The sequence below is a fragment of the Lissotriton vulgaris genome, chromosome 1_2 (genome assembly GCF_964263255.1).
Source record: "Lissotriton vulgaris chromosome 1_2, aLisVul1.2, whole genome shotgun sequence".
In the NCBI taxonomy this organism is placed as follows: domain Eukaryota; kingdom Metazoa; phylum Chordata; class Amphibia; order Caudata; family Salamandridae; genus Lissotriton; species Lissotriton vulgaris.
Genome location: NC_141686.1, coordinates 337558208 through 337583846, shown reverse-complemented (window position 1 = coordinate 337583846; position 25639 = coordinate 337558208). Strand labels below are relative to the sequence as shown.

Here is a 25639-nt window from a genome sequence, read left to right as displayed (position 1 = left end):
AGCCAGTTGAGGATCCTTTAATGTCTTATCTCATGAAGTCACCACCTCCGTATGTACAGGGTACCGCAGCTCCTGTGGTCCCTGCCGTTCCTATTCTTCCGCCTATTCTTCCTCCGCCTGTTCCTCAACCTGCACCTGCCCTTCCGACTGTTCCTGTTCCTTTGCCTGTTTCTATTCCTACTGCTCCTCCGCTTCCACATACTCCTGCTCCCGCTACTGCTCCTGCTACTGCTCCTGTTTTGTTAACTCCTGCTGTTGCTACTGTTTCTACTCCTTCTCTTGTTAGTCCTGTATCGTATGCTTCTCCCTCTACTCGTTCTCGTACTACTCCTCTTGCGGCTAGCTTCTTTCATTCGCTCGGACCTGTTCATGGGTCCGCTGGTTCCGATGGTCCTCAGAGACGTAGTCAGCTTCCTGGAAATAGAGAACGCGTTGCGCTATATAATATGGCGATGGGTTGGATGGTAAATCCTCTTAGAAGTCCACCCCGTGTTGTCCTCGAAACATTTTGTCAATTCAATATACCAACCCAGAGATATGTGTTCAACGAAATGTGTAAGTTCCTTCATGATCAGATAGCGGCCGATGCGTCTGACGAGGTGCTCACCACTCTGTCTGATCTTCAGCTTCAGTTCGCAAATGGGCTGATAGTGGATACCAACGTTCGACGTGCTGTTGAGCGGTTGCTATCTTTTCATCCCGCTCCGATACCTCATGCATTGTTCGTTGAGGATATTGAAAAACAACCAAACGAGTCTGGCCAATTTCCCATGCGAGAAGTTCCATCGGTCTGGATACCACCTAATCCTAATGCTCAACCTCCGACGACAGTGGGGCATTTTGAGAGAGTATGGATACATCTCCCATGGAAACGCTCGGAAGTGTTACAGGTGAAGCAATCTTTGCCTGACCCTCGCAAAAATCCTACAGGGTATTACAAAGAATTATCGCAGCTCGTAGATGCTACGGTAATGAATCTTTCCGATATCGATATGTTGTTCGGCAATGTCGTACCGCAACCGGTATGGGCTAAGATTTGGCAGGAGAATCATCCGAATGAATTAGGCGGTGATTGGGCTGCCATTGTAGCGGCAGATGCCGGACAAGTTGGTGGTGCTAAACCCGACCAGATGATTACTGCTCTTCCCCAACGAATAATAACATTAATGAAAACTCTTATGCCAGCTATGAAGGTGAACTGGGACAAATTGTCAGCTTGTAAACAGAAGAAAGATGAGAGTGTTTCCGACTTCTTTACGAGGTTCGAGGAAGCATTCATTGATCATAGTGGACAGGATATGGGCACCGAGGGTGGTCAAAGATTGTTTGTGGACAAATTTGTTTCGAATTTATTGCCCTATCTGAGCAATAAGTTAAAGAATTCGGAAAGTGCATGGGCCATTTCTACTTCGGCTCAGATATTGGCTACGGCGCAATATTATGAGAATAGGGAGAAAGAGGAGAACGACCATGCTGACAAAAAGACGAAGGAACTGAAAACTAAAGTGTTGCTTCAGCAAGCGTATCCTCCACGTTCGAATCAGAATAATTCACAACAGAATAGATCGCAGCCGCAATCGAACAGATCCCAAACTCGTAATGACTCCTCCTCCCAAAGATCCTCGTTAGGGTACAATCAATGTGCTTATTGTAGACAGGAGGGACACATTAAATTCAATTGCCCTGTTTTGAATGAACGTAACAATGGTAACTCATCTAGAGGAGGTCGTGGTGGTTCGCAGCAGGCGTCACGTGGTAGAGGTCGTGGTGCTCAGAATGATCGCTCAGATAACTCATCTAATTCTAATAATTGTTTCGATCAACGTGGATCATCGCAAGGACGATCTGCGCAGTACAATGTAGACGATTATTACGTCGATCAGGGAACTGACGACTGTAATTACTAGGACAGCCATAGACAAGGAGAGGGAGTGGTATCAGTTCCGGTTGATCAGAGAGGGCCTTACGTCGCAGTTGCTACATCGGGCGTCGTTGAGCCTTTTCTGTTGGACACTGGTGCAGCGAAAAGTTCTATCATGCATTCGAAACTCCCTGGCGCACCTTTGTCTGGCTTAACAAATGTTTCCGTTGGATTCTCTGGCGCCCCTGTTAGCAATCCAGTTTCGCGCCCTTTGCCCCTCAAAATTGGGCCACGTGAGCTAGAAGCTCCGTTGATTTTGACTACGGGTTGTGGTGAAAATCTTTTGGGCCTCGATTTGCTTAAACGTTTGTACGCGACTTTGTATTGTTCTCCTGCGGGTGTAAAGCTTACGTTAGGAGAGAGGGTTGTCTCTCCTATGTATTTGTCCCTCGATAAGCTCCCACCGGAATTGAGTTCTCTTCCTGCGTCTTTGTGGGCAACGGGTCCAAATGACGTGGGCCTACTTGATATCTCCCCTTATGTTGTACAGTTGAAATCTAATGTGCGACTGCCACGTATTCCCCAATATCGTATCTCCCTTGATGGTGAACGAGCACTGTTAGCGATCATCTATGATTTGATCGAGAAAGATGTTATTGAAGAGACTCGGGGAAACGTGTGCAACAGCCCTGTGCTGCCCATTCTTAAACGTACTGATCCTTCAAAACCGCCTGTTTATCGCTTTGTTATCGATTTACGGGAGGTGAATAAAATTGTGGTTCCTCAATTTCCCGTTGTGCCTGACATCACGGCGCTACTGACTCTGATTCCAGCTTCTGCATCATGGTTTTTGGTGATTGACTTGAAAAATGCGTTTTTCAGCATCCCGATTGCCGAGGAGAGCAGGGACCTTTTCGGTTTCTCTCTTGGTGGACGCAGCTTCCGGTTCAAACGCGCTCCTCAGGGCTACTGTGAAAGTCCATCTATTTACAGCCAAGCCTTGAAGGGTCAACTGGATGCGTTTAGGTTGCCGGTCGGTGCGGCCTTGATCCAATACGTCGACGACTTATTGGTGGCTGCTGATACTCAGGACATTTGCAAAATTGCTACAGTGTCGTTGCTGCAACATCTCTGTGAGTTGAATCATAAGGTGTCCCCTTCTAAACTCCAATATTGTTGTCAAGAAGTAACCTACCTAGGTCACTTATTGTCAAAGGAGGGAAGGAGGTTGACCCCAGAGAGAATTGCAGCAATTGCGCGAATGGCTGTGCCAAAAACCCAAAGAGATGTGCGTGCCTTTCTAGGTATCACGTCGTACTGCAGGCAATGGATTCCTAATTTTTCATTGCTAGCGAAACCATTGGTGGCTCTTACGTGCAAGGATGTTTCAACTCCTTTACCATGGACGGAAGAATGTCAGAAAAGTTTTTCTGAACTGCGTGATTCATTGTGTTCGGCTCCTGTGTTAGGTACCCCTGACTACAGTAAGCCGTTTACATTATATGTTCACGAGAGGGAAGGTTGTGCTTTGAGTGTCTTAATGCAACCTTTTGGTGGTAAGCAACGTCCATGTGCATATTTTTCCTCGACCTTGGACCCGGTAGCTAGAGCATTGCCGAGTTGTTTGAGAGCAACTGCGGCAGCCGCGGTCTCCATCCGACAATCAGCAGGATTGGTCATGGATAATATGCTTACGGTGATGGTTCCGCATGCAGTCGATACTCTTTTGAATCGAACGAAAACTCAGCACTTGACGAGTGCGAGGTTGTCTGGGTACGAGTTGACGTTATTGGCAAGCCACATTCAAATAAAACGTTGTAATGTTCTGAACCCGGCAACTTTGTTACCAATTAGCACAGAGTCAGATGAAGTAGCAGAACATGATTGCTACTTGAGGACAGAGGAGGAAACAAAAGGTCGAGTGGACCTTAAAAACACCCCATTGGAAGATCCGGATGGTACATTGTATGTGGATGGGTCTTGTTTTAAGTTGCCGAATGGCGATGTGACTACTGCTTATGCTGTTGTAACATTGAATACTGTTGTTGAGACTGCGAGGTTGAATCAGAATTCTGCCCAAGCTGCAGAATTGATTGCTCTCACTAGAGCATGTGTGTTAGCGAAAGGGAAACGTGTGAATGTGTTTACCGACAGCCAATACGCATTTGGCGTCGCTCACAGTTTTGGACGATTGTGGAGAGAGAGAGGTTTCTTGACGTCGCACGGTACGAAGATTCAGCATGGCCAGCTTGTGAATGATCTTTTGGATGCATTGACGTTGCCTAAACAAGTAGCGATTGTTAAATGTAGTGCGCATCGTAAGGTGACGGATGATGTTGGTCGTGGTAATGCGTTTGCGGATGAGACTGCTAAGGAGACTGCCCGGAACCTTAGCACTCGGATGTATGTGACGAGTTCGGTTAGGTGGCCTACAGAATCGAGTATGTGTGAGGACACTGTCGAGAGTGTGAAAGCAATTCAGAATGAGGCCACCGAGACTGAAAAGGCGAAGTGGAAAGAAAGTACGGGAAAGTTGGATGCGAATGGTTGTTGGATTGATTTGTCTGATCAGAAAAGATGGATGTTACCGGATGCGTATGTGCTGGCCGTTGTGACAATGGCGCATGGGTTAGCACATATTAGCGCGAAAGGTATTTGCAAATTATTGTCTCCTGTGTGGAAGAATGATGGTATCACGAAATGTGCTGAACGTCTGGTGAAGAATTGTATGGTGTGTATGATGTACAATCCTGGCAAAGGAACCCCGACTCCTCCTGGCAGTTTTGCTCCCCCTTCATGTCCCTTTGAGGTGATTCAATTGGACTTCATCCATATGGAGCGATGAAATAACCTGAAATACGTTTTAGTTGTGGTTTGCGCATTCTCCCGATGGATCGAGGCCTATCCTCTCAAAGACAATACTGCTTTGTCTACTGCGAAAATCCTACTGAAGGAATATTTTCCTCGGTATGGAATGCCTAGAGTCGTGTGGTCAGATAACGGAAGTGAGTTTGTGGGTAGTGTGATGAAGAGTGTGTGTAAGGGCCTTGGAATTAATCAGAAATTCCACAGCGCCAATCATCCCCAGTCAGCTGGATTGGTTGAAGGGTACAACGGCACCCTCAAACTAAAGTTAGCGAAGATTCAGGCTACGACTGGTCTTTCGTGGCCTGACGCTTTACCTTTAGCATTACTGTCAACTAGGGCGACTGTACACTCCCGAGTAGGGCTTAGTCCCTATGAAATAGTGTTCGGCCGTCCTGCGAATGTGTGGGGGGTTCCTAGGCCAGGAATGTTCTGTGATCTTGAGTACCCAATGTTGATCGATTATCTACATGACTTGACTGCTAAACTGAGGTTAATTCACCAACAGGTTTACGACGCATTGCCGACGCAGACGGAGGGTCCAGGCCACCAGCTCCAGCCCGGAGACTGGGTGGTGACGAGAAATTTTTCACGCAAGAATAACCTGGACCCGAGGTTTACTGGACCCTACCAGGTGCTCCTTGCCACGAGGACTGCTGTTCGTCTCGAGGGACGTAAGAATTGGGTGCATGCCACCCATACCAAAAGAGTCCCCATCCCTTTGCCAGCAGACCCGTGGGTAAGGAGAGGCATTGCATCAACTGAAACAGAAACATTGTCGGCGTTTGTACCTTTCAGCGACGCACAGCCTGTTGGAGAATCCTCAGCGCAGCAGAAAGACACTGTTGAACAATTAGCATCGAAAGACTCAAGACCAGAACACTCAACTGATCAGCAGGACGCTGTCTCTTCAACGGATCCTTTGTTTGACGAGCAGACACGTCCTGGGAAAACCCGATACTTTCTACGATCTCGCACTAAAGACTAATAAAAGATCCTGCTTTTCTGTATTGACAACTGCATTATCCCGTTTTCCGTGATCAGTTTTGAATATTCATATTACTGTGATTATTTTGTACATATATTGAGCTTCATTCCTTATACTTTTGCTTTTACAGCTGAGAGACTTTGTTTTTGCATACATACATATTGTGCATTAAAGGCCGTAGGGCCGCGCGCGTACTTCCTTCTGGATAGTAGGTCTTGACGCTAGGTTAAAGGCCGTCGGTTCCTGGGAACTCCTAGGGATTGACTATTACTGCACAGAACGAAGTGCGTCAAGAAACGTTGCGGACGGTCATAGGGAATGGCATTCTCGAAGCTGAATGATTTGGAGGGAGCTCAGGTTCACAGATTCAAGCTGCAGCAACTCAGTCGTACCAAATGTTTTATATTCCAACTGTTTGTATTGTTCTTGACTGCTTCTGCATTATTGGCGGGTGGGGTGTATTATACGATGTCTTATTTCTTGCCCTCTGCTACACCTACTCCTACTCCTGACCCTAAACTTACCTCTACTGTTTCTCCCCATTCCTTTCATATGTTACCGGAACACGAGCAGGCTAGACGTGTAGAATTCCGCAACAATTCCTTTATTCAGCTCCTTCATCAGCATCAGTTAGTGGTTAACACTACTAATTGTTGGGTGTGTGGGTTGATGCCACATACTACGGATAAGGGAATTCCATATCTGGTGTTACCGTATAGTTCCCAAGGGTCAGCTCGAGCGTTTCAAACAATGTTTCGAAGCGCACTGGGTTTCCATCCCATTCGAGAACCACGTTCCCCCTACTCTGGTCCTACCTCGTATCAAAAACCTTTGTCGATAGCAATAGAGGATTTAGATAGTGATATCTATGATCCCTCGCTTATTCCCGAAGAAGAGGTACAGGCCTATAGGGTCCTAAGTAGAGGTGAATATAGTGCGTTCACTAGCGAAAAGCAGCTTAAAAGCTCGCCTCCGATATGGGTCGTACCCCACACTGGTAATTTTTGTCTCATGGGTCGTGGCCGAAGATCGCAAGCCCGACTTGGAGCAAGTGCTTGCACTGAAAATTACATTCTGCCGATGTTCTCGTCCCCTGTGTTTCTGGCTGCCAAGGGTACATACTTTATCTGCTATGATCGTGCATATGCATGGTTGCCCGCTGACTTCATGGGCTCATGCTTCATTGCAAATTTGTTGCCTCCGACGTTCACTGTAGATGCCGATTATCATAAGACTAGAGTTGTGCGAGGCGTAATTAGCGAAGAGGATACTGCCGGTCAAGAGGCAGGAGACTTTTTCAAGGGTTTCCTCCCGTTTTGGGGACCTATGGTCAATAGTAGGAACCTGAGACAGTTGACTCGAGTGGTAGAATCGACGGCTAATATTACTGCCAGTGCCCTTGGTAATATCACCACAGAACTTCAGGCGGATAGACTTATGACGTTACAAAACCGTATGGTTTTAGATGTCATCTTAGCAGATCGAGGTGGGGTATGTAAGGTGATCCATTCGAGCTGCTGCATTTTCATTCCAGATAACGCTCCTACTGTCTATCAAGCCATCTCGAGGTTGCATAAGATCTCCGAATCCATACACGTGGATGTAGGGGATTGGACGCTACTTGGGTGGTTTTGGGGCCTGATGTCGACTTGGGGTTGGAAGATTCTGATGATCATCGGAGTCGTTGTAGTGTTCCTGTTCACGTGTTGCCTTTGTGTGCAGTGTGGTCCTGCCTTATGTGGCCTCTGTGCTACAACGTGTATAAGACAACCACCTGTTACCAAGGGGACTCGGTTGGACAGAGCTATGCTACAGCAACATCTCGATGGTTTGATGAATATCGAATATGATTCCGACTAGTGCTTGCCTACATGAGGGCAAAAGGAGCGTCTGAGGTTCCGTGACAATTGTAAGTGGTGTTTTCGACTCGTACGAATATGGTCGAGTCTGGTATCTATGAACCGCAAATGACGAGTTTAGTAAGCGTGCGCAGTTTCGCTGTGCTAACTTAAACCGTTCGTTTGTTATGTGGGTTTTTCATCTGTACCCACGGGTTCCATCTTAGATACGGCATCCATTTTGTCTCTTGCCCTCAAGTAGCCAGCGAACGGACGTTGTCCGCTTCGCGACCCTGGGACTCCCAAGATATTTGCGGAAGACACATGTCCTTTGTAAGTGTCTTTATGACGAGGGGGATGCTACTGTAAGGCAGATGGCGCCGCTCGAGGCTCATCTTGCCGCACGGACTTATTGTCTCAGCCGTGCATCTCATTAGGCACGTCCCTTTGATGCCTGTATCTCGTGTTTCCCGATACCTCCCCTTTTACACCCTTTCCGATCTCCCCACTGTCTCCGTCTTCCTCTACACCTGTCCTTGTTCCTATTTCGATCTGTTTTACTGCTGATTGGAATTCGCTAATGGTGGGAAGATGGGTTTTTACAGTTGGGAACCGCCAAATGTTTCCGCACTTATGTTCCGGACCTCATGTGTATCAAAGTGACCAAAGCGACCCCTCTGGGGGATAATGGTGGGAACCGGGTTGTAAACTTTTGTGTGCCATGTTGTCCTATGGGTAAAAACTGTATAAAAGGAGCGATCCACAGAACCAATTTGAAGCAGTCTCCCCAAGTTGCACGTGGTGTACTTGTCGTGACTTCTGTGTTCCCTGCAGCAAATAAACCTTGAATCTTTGACGCCGAAGGAAGTGTCCCGTGTCTCTGTGATTCGTACGCCGGAGCAGGTTACCCACGAAGGTTTCAGGTGTTGTGCCCTGGCACCGCTGGGTCTTAAAGAACCCAGTCCTTCAGAGCAGCACGTATGTTCCTTCCCACTACTTAATTGGATGGCTGAACTGTTTTCAGATGATGACAGTGGGCCCGATTCACAGAATGAACTTAAGACTCAATCCTAAACTTACTACTATTTTGGTATTCACAGAATGCACTTACTACTTTTGGCATTCACAGAATGAACTTACTACTTTTGGTATTCACAGAAGTTAGGATTTTGTCTTAAGTCTGTCTTAAGTCTGTCTTAAGTTTGTCTTAAGACAAACTTAAGACAAAATCCTAACTTCTGTGAATACCAAAAGTAGTAAGTTTATTCTGTGAATGCCAAAATAGTAGTAAGTTTAGGATTGAGTCTTAAGTTCATTCTGTGAATCGGGCCCCTTGATTTCATATTGGAGGCTGTGGCTGCATATTTTGCATATTCAATTCTATCTAAGTGAAGTAGTGTGGCTCACTGGTTAGAGGCGGCAGACCCGAGAGCAGAGGACGGCCCGGGACCAGGGTTCGATTCCCGGCGCGGCAGGTTTCTGGACCAGGGTCAGCGGACTCGATAATTCTCTCGCCTCGGTGCCCACTCTGATCAGCGATCACACTCGGCAACTCTGGGCATTAGCTTGCCTCATCTTCACTAACGGCCCCACCAGACCGCCGGGGATGCCTGGTCTCACCCTGGAGATACCCATTAAGGGACCATCTCTCAGGGAAGCCAGGAAGGGTTTCGCAGTGGTCGAAGCGCCTTGGGACCCTACGGGTAAGTAGTGCGCTATATAAATGCCTATACATTTACATTTACATCGTGAGATGCCATGGAGTTTATTTTACTTATTTCGGCACGTGCTTTTTATATTTTTGGACAGTGCCTTTTTCATGTGGGAATTTTTTTTTATATACGCCCCAGACCTATTGACTTATATTTTTAAAGGTTGGAACAATTACGTTTGGCCACTATAGGCCGTCATATATACGTTTGGAGAATAGATTAACTCATTATTATTGAACTCTGTTTTCAGGTTAAACCCCTTCAATGTTCTGCCTTTACATGATTTTGACAGTGCTCTGATCATTGGGGGGGGGGGGTGTCATATAGCTACTTCTTTTCTACATACTGTGTTAAGTTAGCATGAGTTTATTAAATGTTTGCACGCCGTTTTCATTCTTACTTCACTTTTGCACACGACACATAATTGTTGTTTTAGCTTTCAACCCAGAAGAGCTTCGTGATTTACTAGAGAAATAATATGTTATTGCTCTGATATCAGTTTTGTTCTGCACTCTGTCTGCACAGCGAGTGCTGAAGGCTACACGGATAACTTAACCCAGTGTTGTTGTAAGGTCTGATCTTCGCACCCCTATAGCCATAACACACATGCTGCTGCCAAAATCTGGCTCTAGGCGAGTTTTATATTGTTGTGCTGAACGCACAAAAACACACTTGATGTGCTTCGCATGCAGAGAGCTGGTGGAAAGTGATGTGATCGTCCTGCCACTGAGATTTTAAGGTATGGGCCCGCCCTGCTAAAACCCAAATGAGACCTTCATAGATATAATATACTATGCTAAATAGGGAGAGTGTGAATTAGACATTGTTAATTTCTATTCATTTCAGCATATTAGTATGCTCTCACCATTCGCCTTTTATGGACTGATAACTATGCTGATAACTTTGTTGCTTATAATATGTTTGTTAGTATTATACAAGATACTGCGTTTGAGAACCTTGCATTAGTAAATAAATATTTCAAATATGCACGTGCCCTCTTTTACTTCACGTTCTGGTTTGTGATGATTATATAACGAAAGAGTGTTCATGTGTTCCACGATTCCTGAGGTACTCTAAGTTCATGTTCTGGTCTGTCTAAGCATTGGGAGTTTGTTATGACCAATGAGACACTGTAGCTAGCTCGGTAAGGGGATTTTGGGTACTGAGGTGAGTTTTGGGTCATCCTAATTCACCGAGGTTCCAGGTCTCTATGCACAAGTCTGTACGAGAACGGAATTCCCGCTACAGGCCTGGAACACCCTAAACAAAACCCCTCACCTCAAAAACATCTGGTTTTGTGTCTGTCCTGGGCTTATTTGATTACAATACTAGAGGCTACTATTATATAATAGTTTTTTTTTTGCTGCTCCAACGTGCAGCCCTTCAAAGAACATAAAAAACAACATAAACCAAAACTTCCAGTTTTAGAACTTTCAAGACAATATAAAGTCAATGTCACTAAGCACAGTCCTCTTGTATTCGCTGCTCCTTGACAAGTTAAGTACTAGGACATTGCTAATGCTTTTGTTTACAATTTTTGATTAATGTTTATAATGTTTTATAGGTTTGGAGACACCCTTATTTACTTCAGGTAGGTCGATGTCTTGTCACCCTTCCAATTTATGGTTGCACTTCTTTCTGCTGTTTTTATTTTGGAACATGCCATGCCTTTCCCCTTACTAGCGAGGGGATTGGCATCTCATCTACCAGGTGAGTGCTTGATCTTCCAATTGTTGAGCAGGCTGGGGCACTCCCAGCAGCCTGTGAATATTTAATCAGGGGATGCACATCTTTCGAAAGACGTGTGGGATTTCAGGCATCAGAGAAGAGCGTGTCTACCTGACAGACTGCAGGCATCAGAGATGCTCTTCCGTATTTCAAGAAGAGCGCCTATGCCTCTATTGGGCAGCTGTCTTTTCCTGACATCAGATACGAGCACTGCTGACAAGGCAGCAGGATCAGATTTCAGGGAGCTGGAGATCAAGGTAAGTTTCAACCCTCTAGTTGGTTCTTTTCACACAAAGGTGGGGCAAGGTTACGTTTTTTTTGCCTCAAAATTGGTCTGTCATATCCAAGGATTATTGGGTATTACTAATTGTGAGCAGGTTCAAAATACATTTTTGGAAGGTTCCTTACCAAAGGTGTCAGTCAAGGAAGTAGTCCTTAGATCAGTAGCAAATGATACTGGTAGATGCAGAACCTACCCAATTTTTGCTCAAGGGGACAATTTCCAAAGTCATCCACTCAGGAAAGGGTTTTGTGAGTAATGTTTTCCTTGTGAAGAAGAGAGACATTGGTTGGTGACCCTTAATAAACTTGAAGGAATTGAAAAGTTTTTCGGTTTCAGGCACTTCAAGATAGAAGGGATCCATCTTATGTGAGATATTTTACAAGAGAAAGACTGGCTTGTGAAGTTGGATCTGAATGACGCCTACTTCTTAATTTCCATGAATCTAGATTCACAGACTCATTTATGGTTTAGCTTGAAAGATATTTTGTAGCAGTTCCCCTGTCTTGCCTTTGGTCTGTCATGAGCCCTTTGGTGCGTCACCAAGGTACTGGACCCTGTAGTTGCTTTCTTGAGAAAGGAGGGAATACGTTTATTGATTTATCTAGACAACATATTACTGATAATTTAGGAATAGGGGGAATTGCTGAAGCACATGAAGTGGTCAACAGATCTCTTAGAGGCCTTAGGACTCATTATTAATGCGGAGAAGTCAATCATGACTCCTACACAGAATTTGGAATTTCTCGGCTTTCAGGTGGATACCGATCTGACCCAGCTTTATCTCCTTCAGATAAAACTTGACAAAGATCAAGTGCTGACTTTGATGGGTCTATGCAAAAACCACAGTTGATGGACAGAATGCAGAACAATGTCATACATTCACCCCAGTACAGAGATCTGGGCCTAAATCCATCGTTTTTTTGCACTCCACACCACTCCAGTTCAGACATGGCCATATGCAAATCTGTCTGACCCTGTGCCTCATGGGAACAGTCCAGCCCGAACTGCCAAGCCATGCCTTCCCTGGACCAGAAACAAGCTTCTGAAGACCGGTTTCTGGCATTTCAGCCGTCTTCAGCCCGGCTTGCTTGATTCCAATGGTGTGGAGAGCATGCGACTCACGTCTGAGCATACCCATCCCACTCGGGGTGACAAATGCAAAAACCACAGTTGATGGACAGAATGCAGAACAATGTCATACATTCACCCCAGTACAGAGATCTGGGCCTAAATCCATCGTTTTTTTGCACTCCACACCACCCCAGTTCAGACATGGCCATATGCAAATCAGTCCGACCCTGTGCCTCATGGGAACAGTCCAGCCCGAACTGCAAAGCCATGCCTTCCCTGGACCGGAAACAAGCTTCCAAAGAACCGGTTTCTGGCACTTCAGCCGTCTTCAGCCCGGCTTGCTTGAATCCAGTGGTGTGGAGAGCATGGGAGCATACCCATCCCACTCGGGGTGACAAATGCAAAAACCACAGTTGATGGACAGAATGCAGAACAATGTCATACATTCACTCCAGTACAGAGATCTGGGCCTAAATCCATTGTTTGTTTTGCACTCCACACCACCCCAGTTCAGACATGACCATAACTGTGGTTTTTGCATTTGATGGGTCTAGCAAGAGTGGTAGGAATTTTGTCATCCTCCATTTGGGCCATTTCGCAAGGCCCTTTGCATTATAGGGCTCTTTAGAGACTGAAATACATGAGTTTGAGGAACGGTCTAGAAAGTAGGGGGATATGGTCCAAAGAAGAGCTATCCTTACACATAAATTGTTTGGAGATGTTAGCAGGGCTGGACACTTTGGTGAGTTTCAGGTCTGATTTAGCAAACAGCGTGGTATTGATCCAGATGGACTATTTGACATGTGGGTATCCTATATAAATGGTTTAGGGAAAACAAGATGGAAACAACTTGAAGATCTAGCAAGGGAAATTTGATATTTTTGTTGGGAACAGAAAAATCCTTTGAAAGCAGAGTTTATCCCAGGTCATCAGAACAAACAAGCACATTGGATCTCAAGATTCTTGAGTGACACCAGGGGCTGAAATCTTAGTCTAGTGTATGTCATGCAGATTCAGGATTTGTGGGAACCCTTTCAGATAGACATGTTTGCCAGCAGATTGACATTTCAGGTGGAACGATATTAGACCTGGAGTCCAGATTGCAAGGCTTTGACAGTGGACAGGTTTGGAACGGTTTTGTTAAAGGTCCTGAGGTAACGATGCAGCATCATTCTGATAACTCCGCTTTGGAACTTTCAAGTCTGGTTCCCTGGAGTAATGGAGCTAGCTGTGGAAGTTCCCCTTTTGATTCTAGGGAGTCAACGCTTTTTGGAAGGTCAGGAAGGAGAGGAGCACCCTCTAGGGCTAGGAGGAACCAGGACCTTTTTGTTTGTAAGATTTCAGGAGATCTGTAGGATTCTATGGACTTTTGCGAGAGACTTAAAATCTATTGGTTGACTATGGGCACTGCCCAAAAACACAAACCCCCGGACAACACTAATTGCCTACATCCTCCCACTGCCCAAATAAACAAACTCCTAGACAACACTAACTACCTATCTCTGCCCACTGCCCAAATACACAGACCCCCAGACTACACTAACTCCCTACATCCTCCCACCGTCCAAATACAGAAACCCCCAGACTACACTCACAGCCTACATCCTCCTAATGCATAAATACACAACCTCCAGATGACACTAACTGCCTACATCCTCCCACTGCCCAAATACACAAACCTCTATACCTCTAGACAACACTAACTGCTTACTTCCTCACACTGACTCAATACCAAATGCCCATAATGCGCCAACTGCTTAAATCCTACCACTTCCCAACACAGAAAAACCCGGAATACATTAACTGCATACATCCACCTAGTGACTAAAAACAGAAATTTCCAGACGACACTAACTGTCTAAATACCCCCATTGCCCAAATACACAACCTCCCAGATTACACTAACTGCTGACATCCTGTGGATGCCGAAAACAGAAACCCACCAGACGTTATTAAAACGGTCTTCATACTCCCACTGTCCAAATATAGAAACCCCTGGATTACACTAACTGTCTACATCCTCCCATTGCCTGAAAACACAAAACTCCAAACTACACTAATTAACTACATCCTTCTACTGCCCAAATACAGAAATATCAAGATTACACTAACTGACAGAATTCTCCTACTGCCGAAATTCACAAATCTCCAGATGATACCAGCTGCCTACATCCTCCCACTGCCCGAATACAGAAACCCTGGAACTAAATTAACTTCCAACATCCTCCCGGTGACCAAATATATTAACCTCCTGATGACACTAACTGCTGACATCCTCACACTTTCTAAATACTAAAACCCCCAAATGATACTAATTGTTTACATCCTCCCAATGCCACAATACAGTAACCCCCAGACCTGTGAGTTGCGGTGGTGTTGTGGAGATTGCGAACGTCCCGTTGATCCTGGGACTGACTCCTGCGTTGCTGCCGCTGCCCCTCGCCGCACCCGCTCCGCGGGTGCCGCTTCGCGGCTTCAGGAAGTGGGAAGCTGTCCCCTAAGCACTGGGCTCTTGGAGGCGCTTGGGGAAAACATCGCGTTGGCGCTCTAGCAGGGACTCGGAGGTCCAGGAGTCCCTGCTCTACCAGGTGCAATAGCGGACGCACCCACCACCAGACACGCCCCCCGCCTGGCCAGTGAGAAAAGGCGCGTGTCTCCTCCTGTTTCCTGGGACCCACCTGTGAGTTGCGGTGGTGTTGTGGAGATTGCGAACGTCCCGTTGATTCTGGGACTGACTCCTGCATTGCTGCCGCTGCCCCTCGCCGCACCCGTCCGCGGGTGCCGCTTCGCGGCTTCAGGAAGTGGGAAGCTGTCCCCTAAGCGCTGGGCTCTTGGAGGCGCTTGGGGAAAACATCGCGTTGGCGCTCTAGCAGGGACTCGGAGGTCCAGGAGTCCCTGCTCTACCAGGTGCGATAGCGGACGCGCCCACCACCAGACACGCCCCCCGCCTGGCAAGTGAGAAAAGGCGCGTGTCTCCTCCTGTTTCCTGGGACCCACCTGTGAGTTGCGGTGGTGTTGTGGAGATTGCGAACGTCCCGTTGATCCTGGGACTGACTCCTGCGTTGCTGCCGCTGCCCCTCGCCGCACCCGCTCCGCGGGTGCTGCTTCGCGGCTTCAGGAAGTGGGAAGATGTCCCCTAAGCGCTGGGCTCTTGGAGGCGCTTGGGGAAAACATCGCGTTGGCGCTCTAGCAGGGACTCGGAGGTCCAGGAGTCCCTGCTCTACCAGGTGCGATAGCGGACGCGCCCACCACCAGACACGCCCCCGCCTGGCCAGTGAGAAAAGGCGCGTGTCTCCTCCTGTTTCCTGGGACCCACCTGTGAGTTGCGGTGGTGTTGTGGAGATTGCGAACGTCCCGTTGATCCTGGGACTGACTCCTGCGTTGCTGCCGCTGCCCCTCGCCGCACCCGCTCTGCGGGTGCCTCTTCGCGGCTTCAGGAAGTGGGAAGCTGTCCCCTAAGCGCTGGGCTCTTGGAGGCGCTTGGGGAAAACATCGCGTTGGCGCTCTAGCAGGGACTCGGAGGTCCAGGAGTCCCTGCTCTACCAGGTGCGATAGCGGACGCGCCCACCACCAGACACGCCCCCCGCCTGGCCAGTGAGAAAAGGCGCGTGTCTCCTCCTGTTTCCTGGGACCCACCTGTGAGTTGCGGTGGTGTTGTGGAGATTGCGAATGTCCCGTTGATCATGGGACTGACTCCTGCATTGCTGCCGCTGCCCCTCGCCGCACCCGCTCCGCGGGTGCCGCTTCGCGGCTTCAGGAAGTGGGAAGCTGTCCCCTAAGCGCTGGGCTCTTGGAGGCGCTTGGGGAAAACATCGTGTTGGCGCTCTAGCAGGGACTCGGAGGTCCAGGAGTCCCTGCTCTACCAGGTGCGATAGCGGACGCGCCCACCACCAGACACGCCCCCCGCCTGGCCAGTGAGAAAAGGCGCGTGTCTCCTCCTGTTTCCTGGGACCCACCTGTGAGTTGCGGTGGTGTTGTGGAGATTGCGAACGTCCCGTTGATCCTGGGACTGACTCCTGCGTTGCTGCTGCTACCCCTCGCCGCACCCGCTCCGCGGGTGCCGCTTCGCGGCTTCAGGAAGTGGGAAGCTGTCCCCTAAGCGCTGGGCTCTTGGAGGCGCTTGGGGAAAACATCGCGTTGGCGCTCTAGCAGGGACTCGGAAGTCCAGGAGTCCCTGCTCTACCAGGTGCGATAGCGGACGCGCCCACCACCAGACACGCCCCCCGCCTGGCCAGTGAGAAAAGGCGCGTGTCTCCTCCTGTTTCCTGGGACCCACCTGTGAGTTGCGGTGGTGTTGTGGAGATTGCGAACGTCCCGTTGATCCTGGGACTGACTCCTGCGTTGCTGCCGCTGCCCCTCGCCGCACCCGCTCCGCGGGTGCCTCTTCGCGGCTTCAGGAAGTGGGAAGCTGTCCCCTAAGCGCTGGGCTCTTGGAGGCGCTTGGGGAAAACATCGCGTTGGCGCTCTAGCAGGGACTCGGAGGTCCAGGAGTCCCTGCTCTACCAGGTGCGATAGCGGACGCGCCCACCACCAGACACGCCCCCCGCCTGGCCAGTGAGAAAAGGCGCGTGTCTCCTCCTGTTTCCTGGGACCCACCTGTGAGTTGTGGTGGTGTTGTGGAGATTGCGAATGTCCCGTTGATCCTGGGACTGACTCCTGCGTTGCTGCCGCTGCCCCTCGCCGCACCCGCTCCGCGGGTGCCGCTTCGCGGCTTCAGGAAGTGGGAAGCTGTCCCCTAAGCGCTGGGCTCTTAGAGGCGCTTGGGGAAAACATCGCGTTGGCGCTCTAGCAGGGACTCGGAGGTCCAGGAGTCCCTGCTCTACCAGGTGCGATAGCGGACGCGCCCACCACCAGACACGCCCCCCGCCTGGCCAGTGAGAAAAGGCGCGTGTCTCCTCCTGTTTCCTGGGACCCACCTGTGAGTTGCGGTGGTGTTGTGGAGATTGCGAACGTCCCGTTGATCCTGGGACTGACTCCTGCGTTGCTGCTGCTGCCCCTCGCCGCACCCGCTCCGCGGGTGCCGCTTCGCGGCTTCAGGAAGTGGGAAGCTGTCCCCTAAGCGCTGGGCTCTTGAAGGCGCTTGGGGAAAACATCGCGTTGGCGCTCTAGCAGGGACTCGGAGGTCCAGGAGTCCCTGCTCTACCAGGTGCGATAGCGGACGCGCCCACCACCAGACACGCCCCCCGCCTGGCCAGTGAGAAAAGGCGCGTGTCTCCTCCTGTTTCCGGGGACCCACCTGTGAGTTGCGGTGGTATTGTGGAGATTGCGAATGTCCCGTTGATCCTGGGACTGACTCCTGCGTTGCTGCCACTGCCCCTCGCCGCACCCGCTCCGCGGGTGCCACTTCGCGGCTTGAGGAAGTGGGAAGCTGTCCCCTAAGCGCTGGGCTCTTGGAAGCGCTTGGGGAAAACATCACGTTGGCGCTCTAGCAGGGACTCGGAGGTCCAGGAGTCCCTGCTCTACCAGGTGCGATAGCGGACGCGCCCACCACCAGACACGCCCCCCGCCTGGCCAGTGAGAAAAGGCGCGTGTCTCCTCCTGTTTCCTGGGACCCACCTGTGAGTTGTGGTGGTGTTGTGGAGATTGCGAATGTCCCGTTGATCCTGGGACTGACTCCTGCGTTGCTGCCGCTGCCCCTCGCCGCACCCGCTCCGCGGGTGCCGCTTCGCGGCTTCAGGAAGTGGGAAGCTGTCCCCTAAGCGCTGGGCTCTTAGAGGCGCTTGGGGAAAACATCGCGTTGGCGCTCTAGCAGGGACTCGGAGGTCCAGGAGTCCCTGCTCTACCAGGTGCGATAGCGGACGCGCCCACCACCAGACACGCCCCCCGCCTGGCCAGTGAGAAAAGGCGCGTGTCTCCTCCTGTTTCCTGGGACCCACCTGTGAGTTGCGGTGGTGTTGTGGAGATTGCGAACGTCCCGTTGATCCTGGGACTGACTCCTGCGTTGCTGCTGCTGCCCCTCGCCGCACCCGCTCCGCGGGTGCCGCTTCGCGGCTTCAGGAAGTGGGAAGCTGTCCCCTAAGCGCTGGGCTCTTGAAGGCGCTTGGGGAAAACATCGCGTTGGCGCTCTAGCAGGGACTCGGAGGTCCAGGAGTCCCTGCTCTACCAGGTGCGATAGCGGACGCGCCCACCACCAGACACGCCCCCCGCCTGGCCAGTGAGAAAAGGCGCGTGTCTCCTCCTGTTTCCGGGGACCCACCTGTGAGTTGCGGTGGTATTGTGGAGATTGCGAACGTCCCGTTGATCCTGGGACTGACTCCTGCGTTGCTGCCACTGCCCCTCGCCGCACCCGCTCCGCGGGTGCCACTTCGCGGCTTCAGGAAGTGGGAAGCTGTCCCCTAAGCGCTGGGCTCTTGGAAGCGCTTGGGGAAAACATCACGTTGGCGCTCTAGCAGGGACTCGGAGGTCCAGGAGTCCCTGCTCTACCAGGTGCGATAGCGGACGCGCCCACCACCAGACACGCCCCCCGCCTGCAACGTGCTTACGTAACGCCCCGCTAGGCGCTCAGCGGGACGCGAGCGGGACGCCGAGCGAAGCCCGAGCAAAGGGCGGGCAGTCTGTGGCAGTCAGGGGCTGTCAAGGCTGGGCTGGGCCACGTCCTTTTCCACTCCAACATCAGTGCATTGACGGTGTGTGTGAGGCCCCGTGGTGTTCTCTAAAATCATGTCCACCCGCTCTGGAAAACTTCTCCAGAGTGAAGGTGAGAGAGGAGCTATTGCCGGGAGCCCTGTTATTGGAACCATGGACCGCTTTATTACCAGGGTGGCGGCTGTAATTGAAAAGGAAATCGCCATGTCTGAGCGGCGCCTATCAGAGGTTTACCTCCCTGCAAGACGTTCTTCCCTGGGGGCTGCTGCTCAGGCGTTTACACCGGCCAGTGAGCGGGTTCACTCCGTTTCCTCCGCTATCGTTGCTGGAGACTCTACAGACCCCCCCCAGTTGCTTGAAATAGGGCAAAATATAGATAGGCTGGAACTCCTGGCCACGCTTCTCCCCAGTGGCACTGAGGAAGAGGGTGGTCCTAGTAAAGCATTGCCACTAGTATCACTTAAACCCTTAAACGTAACCAACAGCCAGCCTCTATCACCAATATTGCCCACTCCAATCATAGAAATACCAGATGAGGTGACAGAAGGGGTGTCCTCTAATATTCAAACTCCCGAAACTAGGCTGGATAAAAACATCGTAAACAAAAAGGCAGGAAAACGTAAACAGGGTAGGTTGGTGAGACAGGCCGCTCTTTACCAAAGAGCAAAAAAGTTCTCTGGACTTGGTGTGAAAAACCCAAGGGGCTTGTCAATAGAGAACAAAGTGGACACAGAAGGGGATGTTGTGGTCTCTCTAAAGGGGCCACTCATAAATGATAATTCCGCTAATCTTTCCAATGTTTCCAAGCCTACTAACCCGGTAACTATCGAAAATATCCTGGAGAATGTAAATAGTCTCTTGACGCCCCTACTAATACAGGTTAAGGAATTGGGGGCGAGGATAGATAAACTTGAACAATCAACCCTTGACGGGTTTCATTCACTCAAAACTACATTCAAACAACTAGCCAGAGCAAGTGGAAACCTAGATATGGGTGTAAAGGGGAATGAACTACCTCCACAGAAAGACCCTAAACCCACAAAATGTTTAAACAAGGCTAAAAGTAGTAGAGTACAAACTTCAGCTCCCAAAACTTCTTCCCCTTTGATAGTAGGGCCAAAACCTAAGGGACCTCCAGTACACGTAGAGGCTGTTACAAATAAGTCTAAGTCACTTCCACAAAAACAGCAGCAGACAGCTAGTGGTAAAGTGATAGGCATTCAAACATCGGGCACACGTGATAAAGCCCAAAAACTAGCACCAGGGAAAGTTACTAGACCTGTCCCCCAACCGACAGCTCCATCTACTACCCCATCGGTCAATAGAAAACCAGTACGTCGGGTCCCCCCAGTAAACCTCCCGCCAGACTGTCAACCTTTTGTTGCTGTTCTGGTAAATGTACCCCCTCTCAAAGAAGGCCAAATGGAAAACCACCAATCCCTCAAAAATAAGTGCATCCATTGGCTCAAGTCAAACAAGCCAATCCCTTTGGGTGTGGATGGGGTCATCCTAAGTGTTCGTAGGGTTGAGTGGGTAGGGCAGGGTAAAAAAACTCAGGAGGGGGATTGTATAATAATACATTTTCAAGACCCTAGAGTAGTGCCTTCCATCTGCACTCCAATTAGAAATATGGGGGCTCCGGGGGTTAAAGTAGTAGATTTATCCTACTTTTACCCAAGACATATTGTTAGTTCAATGGGAGAAAGTTTTTTTTTATATTCTAATAGGAACTACAATACACGCCATCATAAAGAGTAAGGTAGGATTATGCATGTCCTATACAGATCAGCTTCTCTTGCTCTCACATAATATAACCACGGTGTTGGGTCTATCTTTTCTCCGTCGCTCCACAGAACGTGTTTTGCAGACACTGGGTCTGATTCAACTTGGAATCTTTGACACCTTTTTTTCACATCACTTACCTTTTCCGTCTTCGCCCGTTGTTGTTTTGTACCCACAGGTATGTTTATATCATTAATCTTTATCTGTACATTTACATTCATTTTGTTAGACTTCTGAATCATCTTTTTGTGAATTCATAAAGAAACATGGACAACTATGTTGGCCACCAGTGAAGATTTATATAAAGGCTATAAAAGAAACGTCGCCGCAAATCGATCACACCGTCACTTTTCTACTGCATGGACTTGTCACATTCACAAGTGAAGATGCTTTTGCTGAATATCTATCTAATTGTCGACGGCATTGTACATAAACATTCATTGCTATGTAAACGTGGTGTGAGGAATCTGAACGATATAGGTTTAGAATGACATCGAATGAGATCCCTAAGTTCGACCCTCTTTTTTTGAACAATTTTTAAATATAACGGAATATAGGTATTGTTGCCTCTTCGTCCCCACCCCCTGCGCTATTGTGTGTTTGGGGATGTTAGAGACAGTCGTGAGGTACAAAGTGTGCCAATGTAAATATCTTGGGTATCAAATTACCTCCTTGTAAACTATTGTTACTTACATGTTAAGTGATATAACAAGAATACACAGCACAGGCATCAAGTATATTGTACATATTTTGTTTTATTTCCAGCCCTGAAGAGTCAGAGTGACTTGTACTCTGATGAAACACGTGTCGGCTGGCGTGGTGCAACTTGAGCAATAAAATGAAATTAATGCTCTAACAAGAAGAAGTGGATATCATTCCTTAAAGACTGTTATATACGATTTGTTAAATCACACAATTTTGTGTTTTAATTCAATTGGGTGTGTGCGTGGGATTTGGTTATTCACTAACTGCCTACATCCTCCCTCTGGCCAAATACATAAGACCCCAAATGACACTGACTGCCTACATCCTCCCACTGCCCAAATAAAAAAAAAACAAAGACAGTAACGGTTTACATACTCCCACTGCCTGAAAACACAAACCCCCAGTTGATGCTAATTGCCTATAGAATCCCCCTGCCTAAAAACACAACCCCCCAGATGACACTAACTTCCTACATCCTCCCCCTGCCCAAAGATACAAACCCCTAATGACAGTAACTGCCGACATCCTCTTACTGCCCAAATGTAAAAGCCCCCAGACAACTCTAACTTCCTACATCCTCCCACTGTCTGAATACACAAAGCCCCAGATGACACTGACTGTCTACATCCTCTGACTGCCTCCATACAGACCACACTAACTGTTTAAATTCTCCCGCTGCCTGAATACACAATCCCCCAGATGACAAAAACTGTGTACACCCTCCCACTGACTGAATAAACAAAGCTTCAGGGGACACTAACTGTTTACATCTTCCCACTGCCCGAAAACACAAACCCCCAGATGATACTAACTGCCCATATCATCCCTCTGCCTGAAGAGGCAAACCCCCAGATGACACTAACTTCCTATATCCTCCCCCTGCCCAAATGCACAAACCCTCAGATACCTCTTACTGCCTACATCCTCCCACTCCCCGAATACACAAACCCACAGACAACACTAACTGTTGACAGCCCCCTACTGCCCTAATACACAACCCCACAGCCGGCACTAACTGTTGACATCCTCCCACTACTCGAAAAGACAGACCCCCAGACAACATTTCCAGCCTACATCCTCCCAAGGCCCAAATACACAAACCTCCAGACAACAATAACTGCCCATATCCTCCTAATGTGCAAATACATAAACCCCCAGATGACACTAACTGTCAACATCCTCCCACTGCACAAATACACAAACCAAACCCAGTATTTCTCCAGACTCACAGTGGGAAGCTTCTTTGGAGCCGAATAGCGCATTGTGATGCACACACAGCACAAGGGTCAAAGGTCAGGGAAACTCTCCAAACACAAACAAGTTTTGGAAGGAGTCTGAAACTGAAGATGGACAGAGCAGCAAGGTGTCCTGGCAGGGATTTACAAAGAGGAGGTTTGGATGTGGTTCAGTCTTGGAAGGGCGCATTTCCCTGTTTATTGAGTCCACCAACGGTAGAGGCAACAACCACAACAGTGAGGGTTTGGCTTTTTGGGGGTTTGCTAATGGTCTGTGATTAGCGATCCCCACACTGTAGGTGCATCCACTGGCGGCCCCTCTGCCATGGCCGAAAAATAAAACAATACTATAACTTTGTTTTATTTTTTCTTTGCCGACTCCGGAGTCTGACCCAGGGGATGCTGGGACCAAGAAGAGGCCAGCAGGAGCGACGCAATGCAGGTGGCGGCCAGCAGTATCAGGTAAGTGTTTCTATCTATTATTTTTAACATGTGCTCCCCTGCGTACTCCTATTGGTTACCAACCTTTGTTAATGGTAGCCACCACTATGTACATACCAGATATTTAGACCATGTTCGCCAATGAGGTCCTCTTCCTGTTTGTACAGCCATGGTGGTCCAGGGCCCCACAATGTTGCAGGGATTCTGCACAAATACAGAACTATTAACAGGAAATGGGAACTTGGTATAGAGGAACTAAGTTTTTCTACCGCCTTAGTACCCACAAACCTAGGACCGACTAGCCATAGTGCCTCACTTGCTCTCCTACTCACTCACAGTGAAACAAATGATTAGGCACCCAGAACAGAACTCTCCCAGATCTCGCAGGAATCATGGTAACAAGACATACCCTTTACCTCACTCTTTTGTACTCATCCATAATAAGATCTGGTGGTGACAACTATTTATTTTAACTACCGAGCCCCAACGTGCAGTATATGTGTCACAACAAGCAGGAAAATTCATAGTACAAATATTTTTAGCATAGCAGTCAGTCAGTAAATCATGAAGGGAGATGTCATCATAAAAAGACAATGGAGAAAGGACTACAGTGCCGAATCTCCCTCCCCTTGCTAAGAAGAAGTATTATTGTATAATGGAAGATCTCACGGCTTTGGCAGCAGACCCCATACCTTAGCCTATAGATGATAGATCTACATCATGGGTGCTGTCTCCCTGGAAAGATATCTCTCCAAGTACCTAATTGTGTGCCCCACTAAAAACTCAGGTACGCGGTCCTAACAACAGCTGCATCAGTATGTTTTGTCTAATGGCTAAGGCCTAGCCAGAACAACATAACAAGGGGCACTGGTGGACCTTGCACATAATGTACAGTCAAGGCCAGAATGCTGTCACTCACACTGTCAGTAGACTATGGATGAAGTGGGCTCAACCAGTGACCCATGTTCAATGCTGTTGTGATCATAAGTGAGATGTAATTTGCACTAAAATAGACCAATGGATGAAGAAAAATGACAGAGGGCCACTCTGTATGTACGTATTTCTTTGTTTTTTTTTAATGAATTTTTTGGGGAAAAACATACTGTCTTTACTAATGCGAGACCTAAATAAATAGCACATGATCAAGACAAAGCATGTCTTCGAACAGCAAAGAAACAGGTGAACAGTTTTTGGAAATAAAAATGCAAATGCATCCCAGCGCTGAGAAGACCGTATCTGGGTAGCCGTGCGCTTTACAAGAAACGGTATAACAAAAATGATAATGTGAAACAGTGTTGGTAATAGGAGTGTAACCAATTAGCAAACCAAAGAACTATAAATACAGTTTTAGACAGAAATATGAGAGGCAATACGCATATTAAAACATGTTACGATGTTCAATAATGGTTTATGCTCTGAATTATTGTGTACGTAGAAAATTATTTATTTCTAAAATTTCATTGCAACGTGGACACAGCCAATGTGTTTCGCCCTAGCAAGGTCTTCTTCAGGGCAATCTGTTATTTAAGCACTTTCCAAGAAATACTGGAGAAAAGACCCACAAGCATTTAACTGTACTTGCACCGTTCCTTGATCATTTGTATCATCCCAGTAGCTCAGCATGTGTTGTACTTTCTTTACTCAAAAGAAGGTCATCATTGGATTTAAAGTGCACTACTTTATTGTTTCCGGCAAGTTTGAGTCCGTTGGTTTGAACAAATAAGTATCAGGAAAGTCCATGTCCGGAGAGTCATTGATCCGGTTTCCGTGTGTATTACTACCACTTTCTGTTTATGAAAAACTATAAATACAGCACTAAACCTACACCACAAATAAAAAGATGCAAATCTCAGGCCTCTATTTTATATTCACCAAAACAAAATGTGCGTGAATCACTGTGGAGTGTGGTCGGTGCACAATGGCCGGTTACAAACCGCCTAGAAGGAGAGCGGTGTGGTCAGGGCGCTGTCTTTTACTTACCCCATCCTACAGTGATGAAGAGGGTGACACAGAGCAGCAGAACCCTGGACCTGGCACCGCCCCTCGTCCTGGACTCTTCCATCCTCTGGGCCTGTAAGAATGAGTGGAGGGCACACTTCATGAATAGTAGAACACTCTGCAAGTCAGTATCACGTGTCACCCAATACACACTTCTTACATATCATTCTGACATGTTCTTCAAAACTGACAACCTGCCAAGTCCAAACGTTCAAAAAGTAGAAATAAATGTTGGAATAGAAAATTGAGGAAAACCAAAGAAATCTCCAATCACAACAGTTAATATATGCATTAATGTTTCTAAAAAATAAGTAACAATAAACTGCATTCACTCTGCTGTTTACTTTTAGTGTTTCTGGCCGGTTAAAAAACAAGTTTATTCAAGCATTATGGGGCAGATTTATGAGTTCTGGCAAATCAGCAGGGATGCGCCAGAACTGATGCGTCACGCAATTCCCTCCTTGCGGCACTTTAAATTTTTTTTTTTTTTATTAAAGATGTAGCTTTCTACCAAATCTGGTGTTCAGCTGTTTTTGCTGTGGGGCTT

The 25639-nt window shown here is 48.2% G+C and overlaps 1 protein-coding gene across 1 annotated transcript in view; it reads right to left on the bottom strand.

Moving 5' to 3' along the window:
* The window catches only part of LOC147736700 (lectin-like), a 137927-nt gene extending 112765 nt beyond the window's left edge, over nt 1-25162 (bottom strand). Inside the window, exon 1 of the mRNA XM_086952673.1 lies at nt 25075-25162. Within this exon, the coding sequence (XP_086808799.1) occupies nt 25075-25156 (82 nt within the window). The 5' untranslated portion in view covers nt 25157-25162. The remainder of the gene's footprint in view (nt 1-25074) is intronic.
* Nucleotides 25163-25639: the final 477 nt, after the last annotated feature.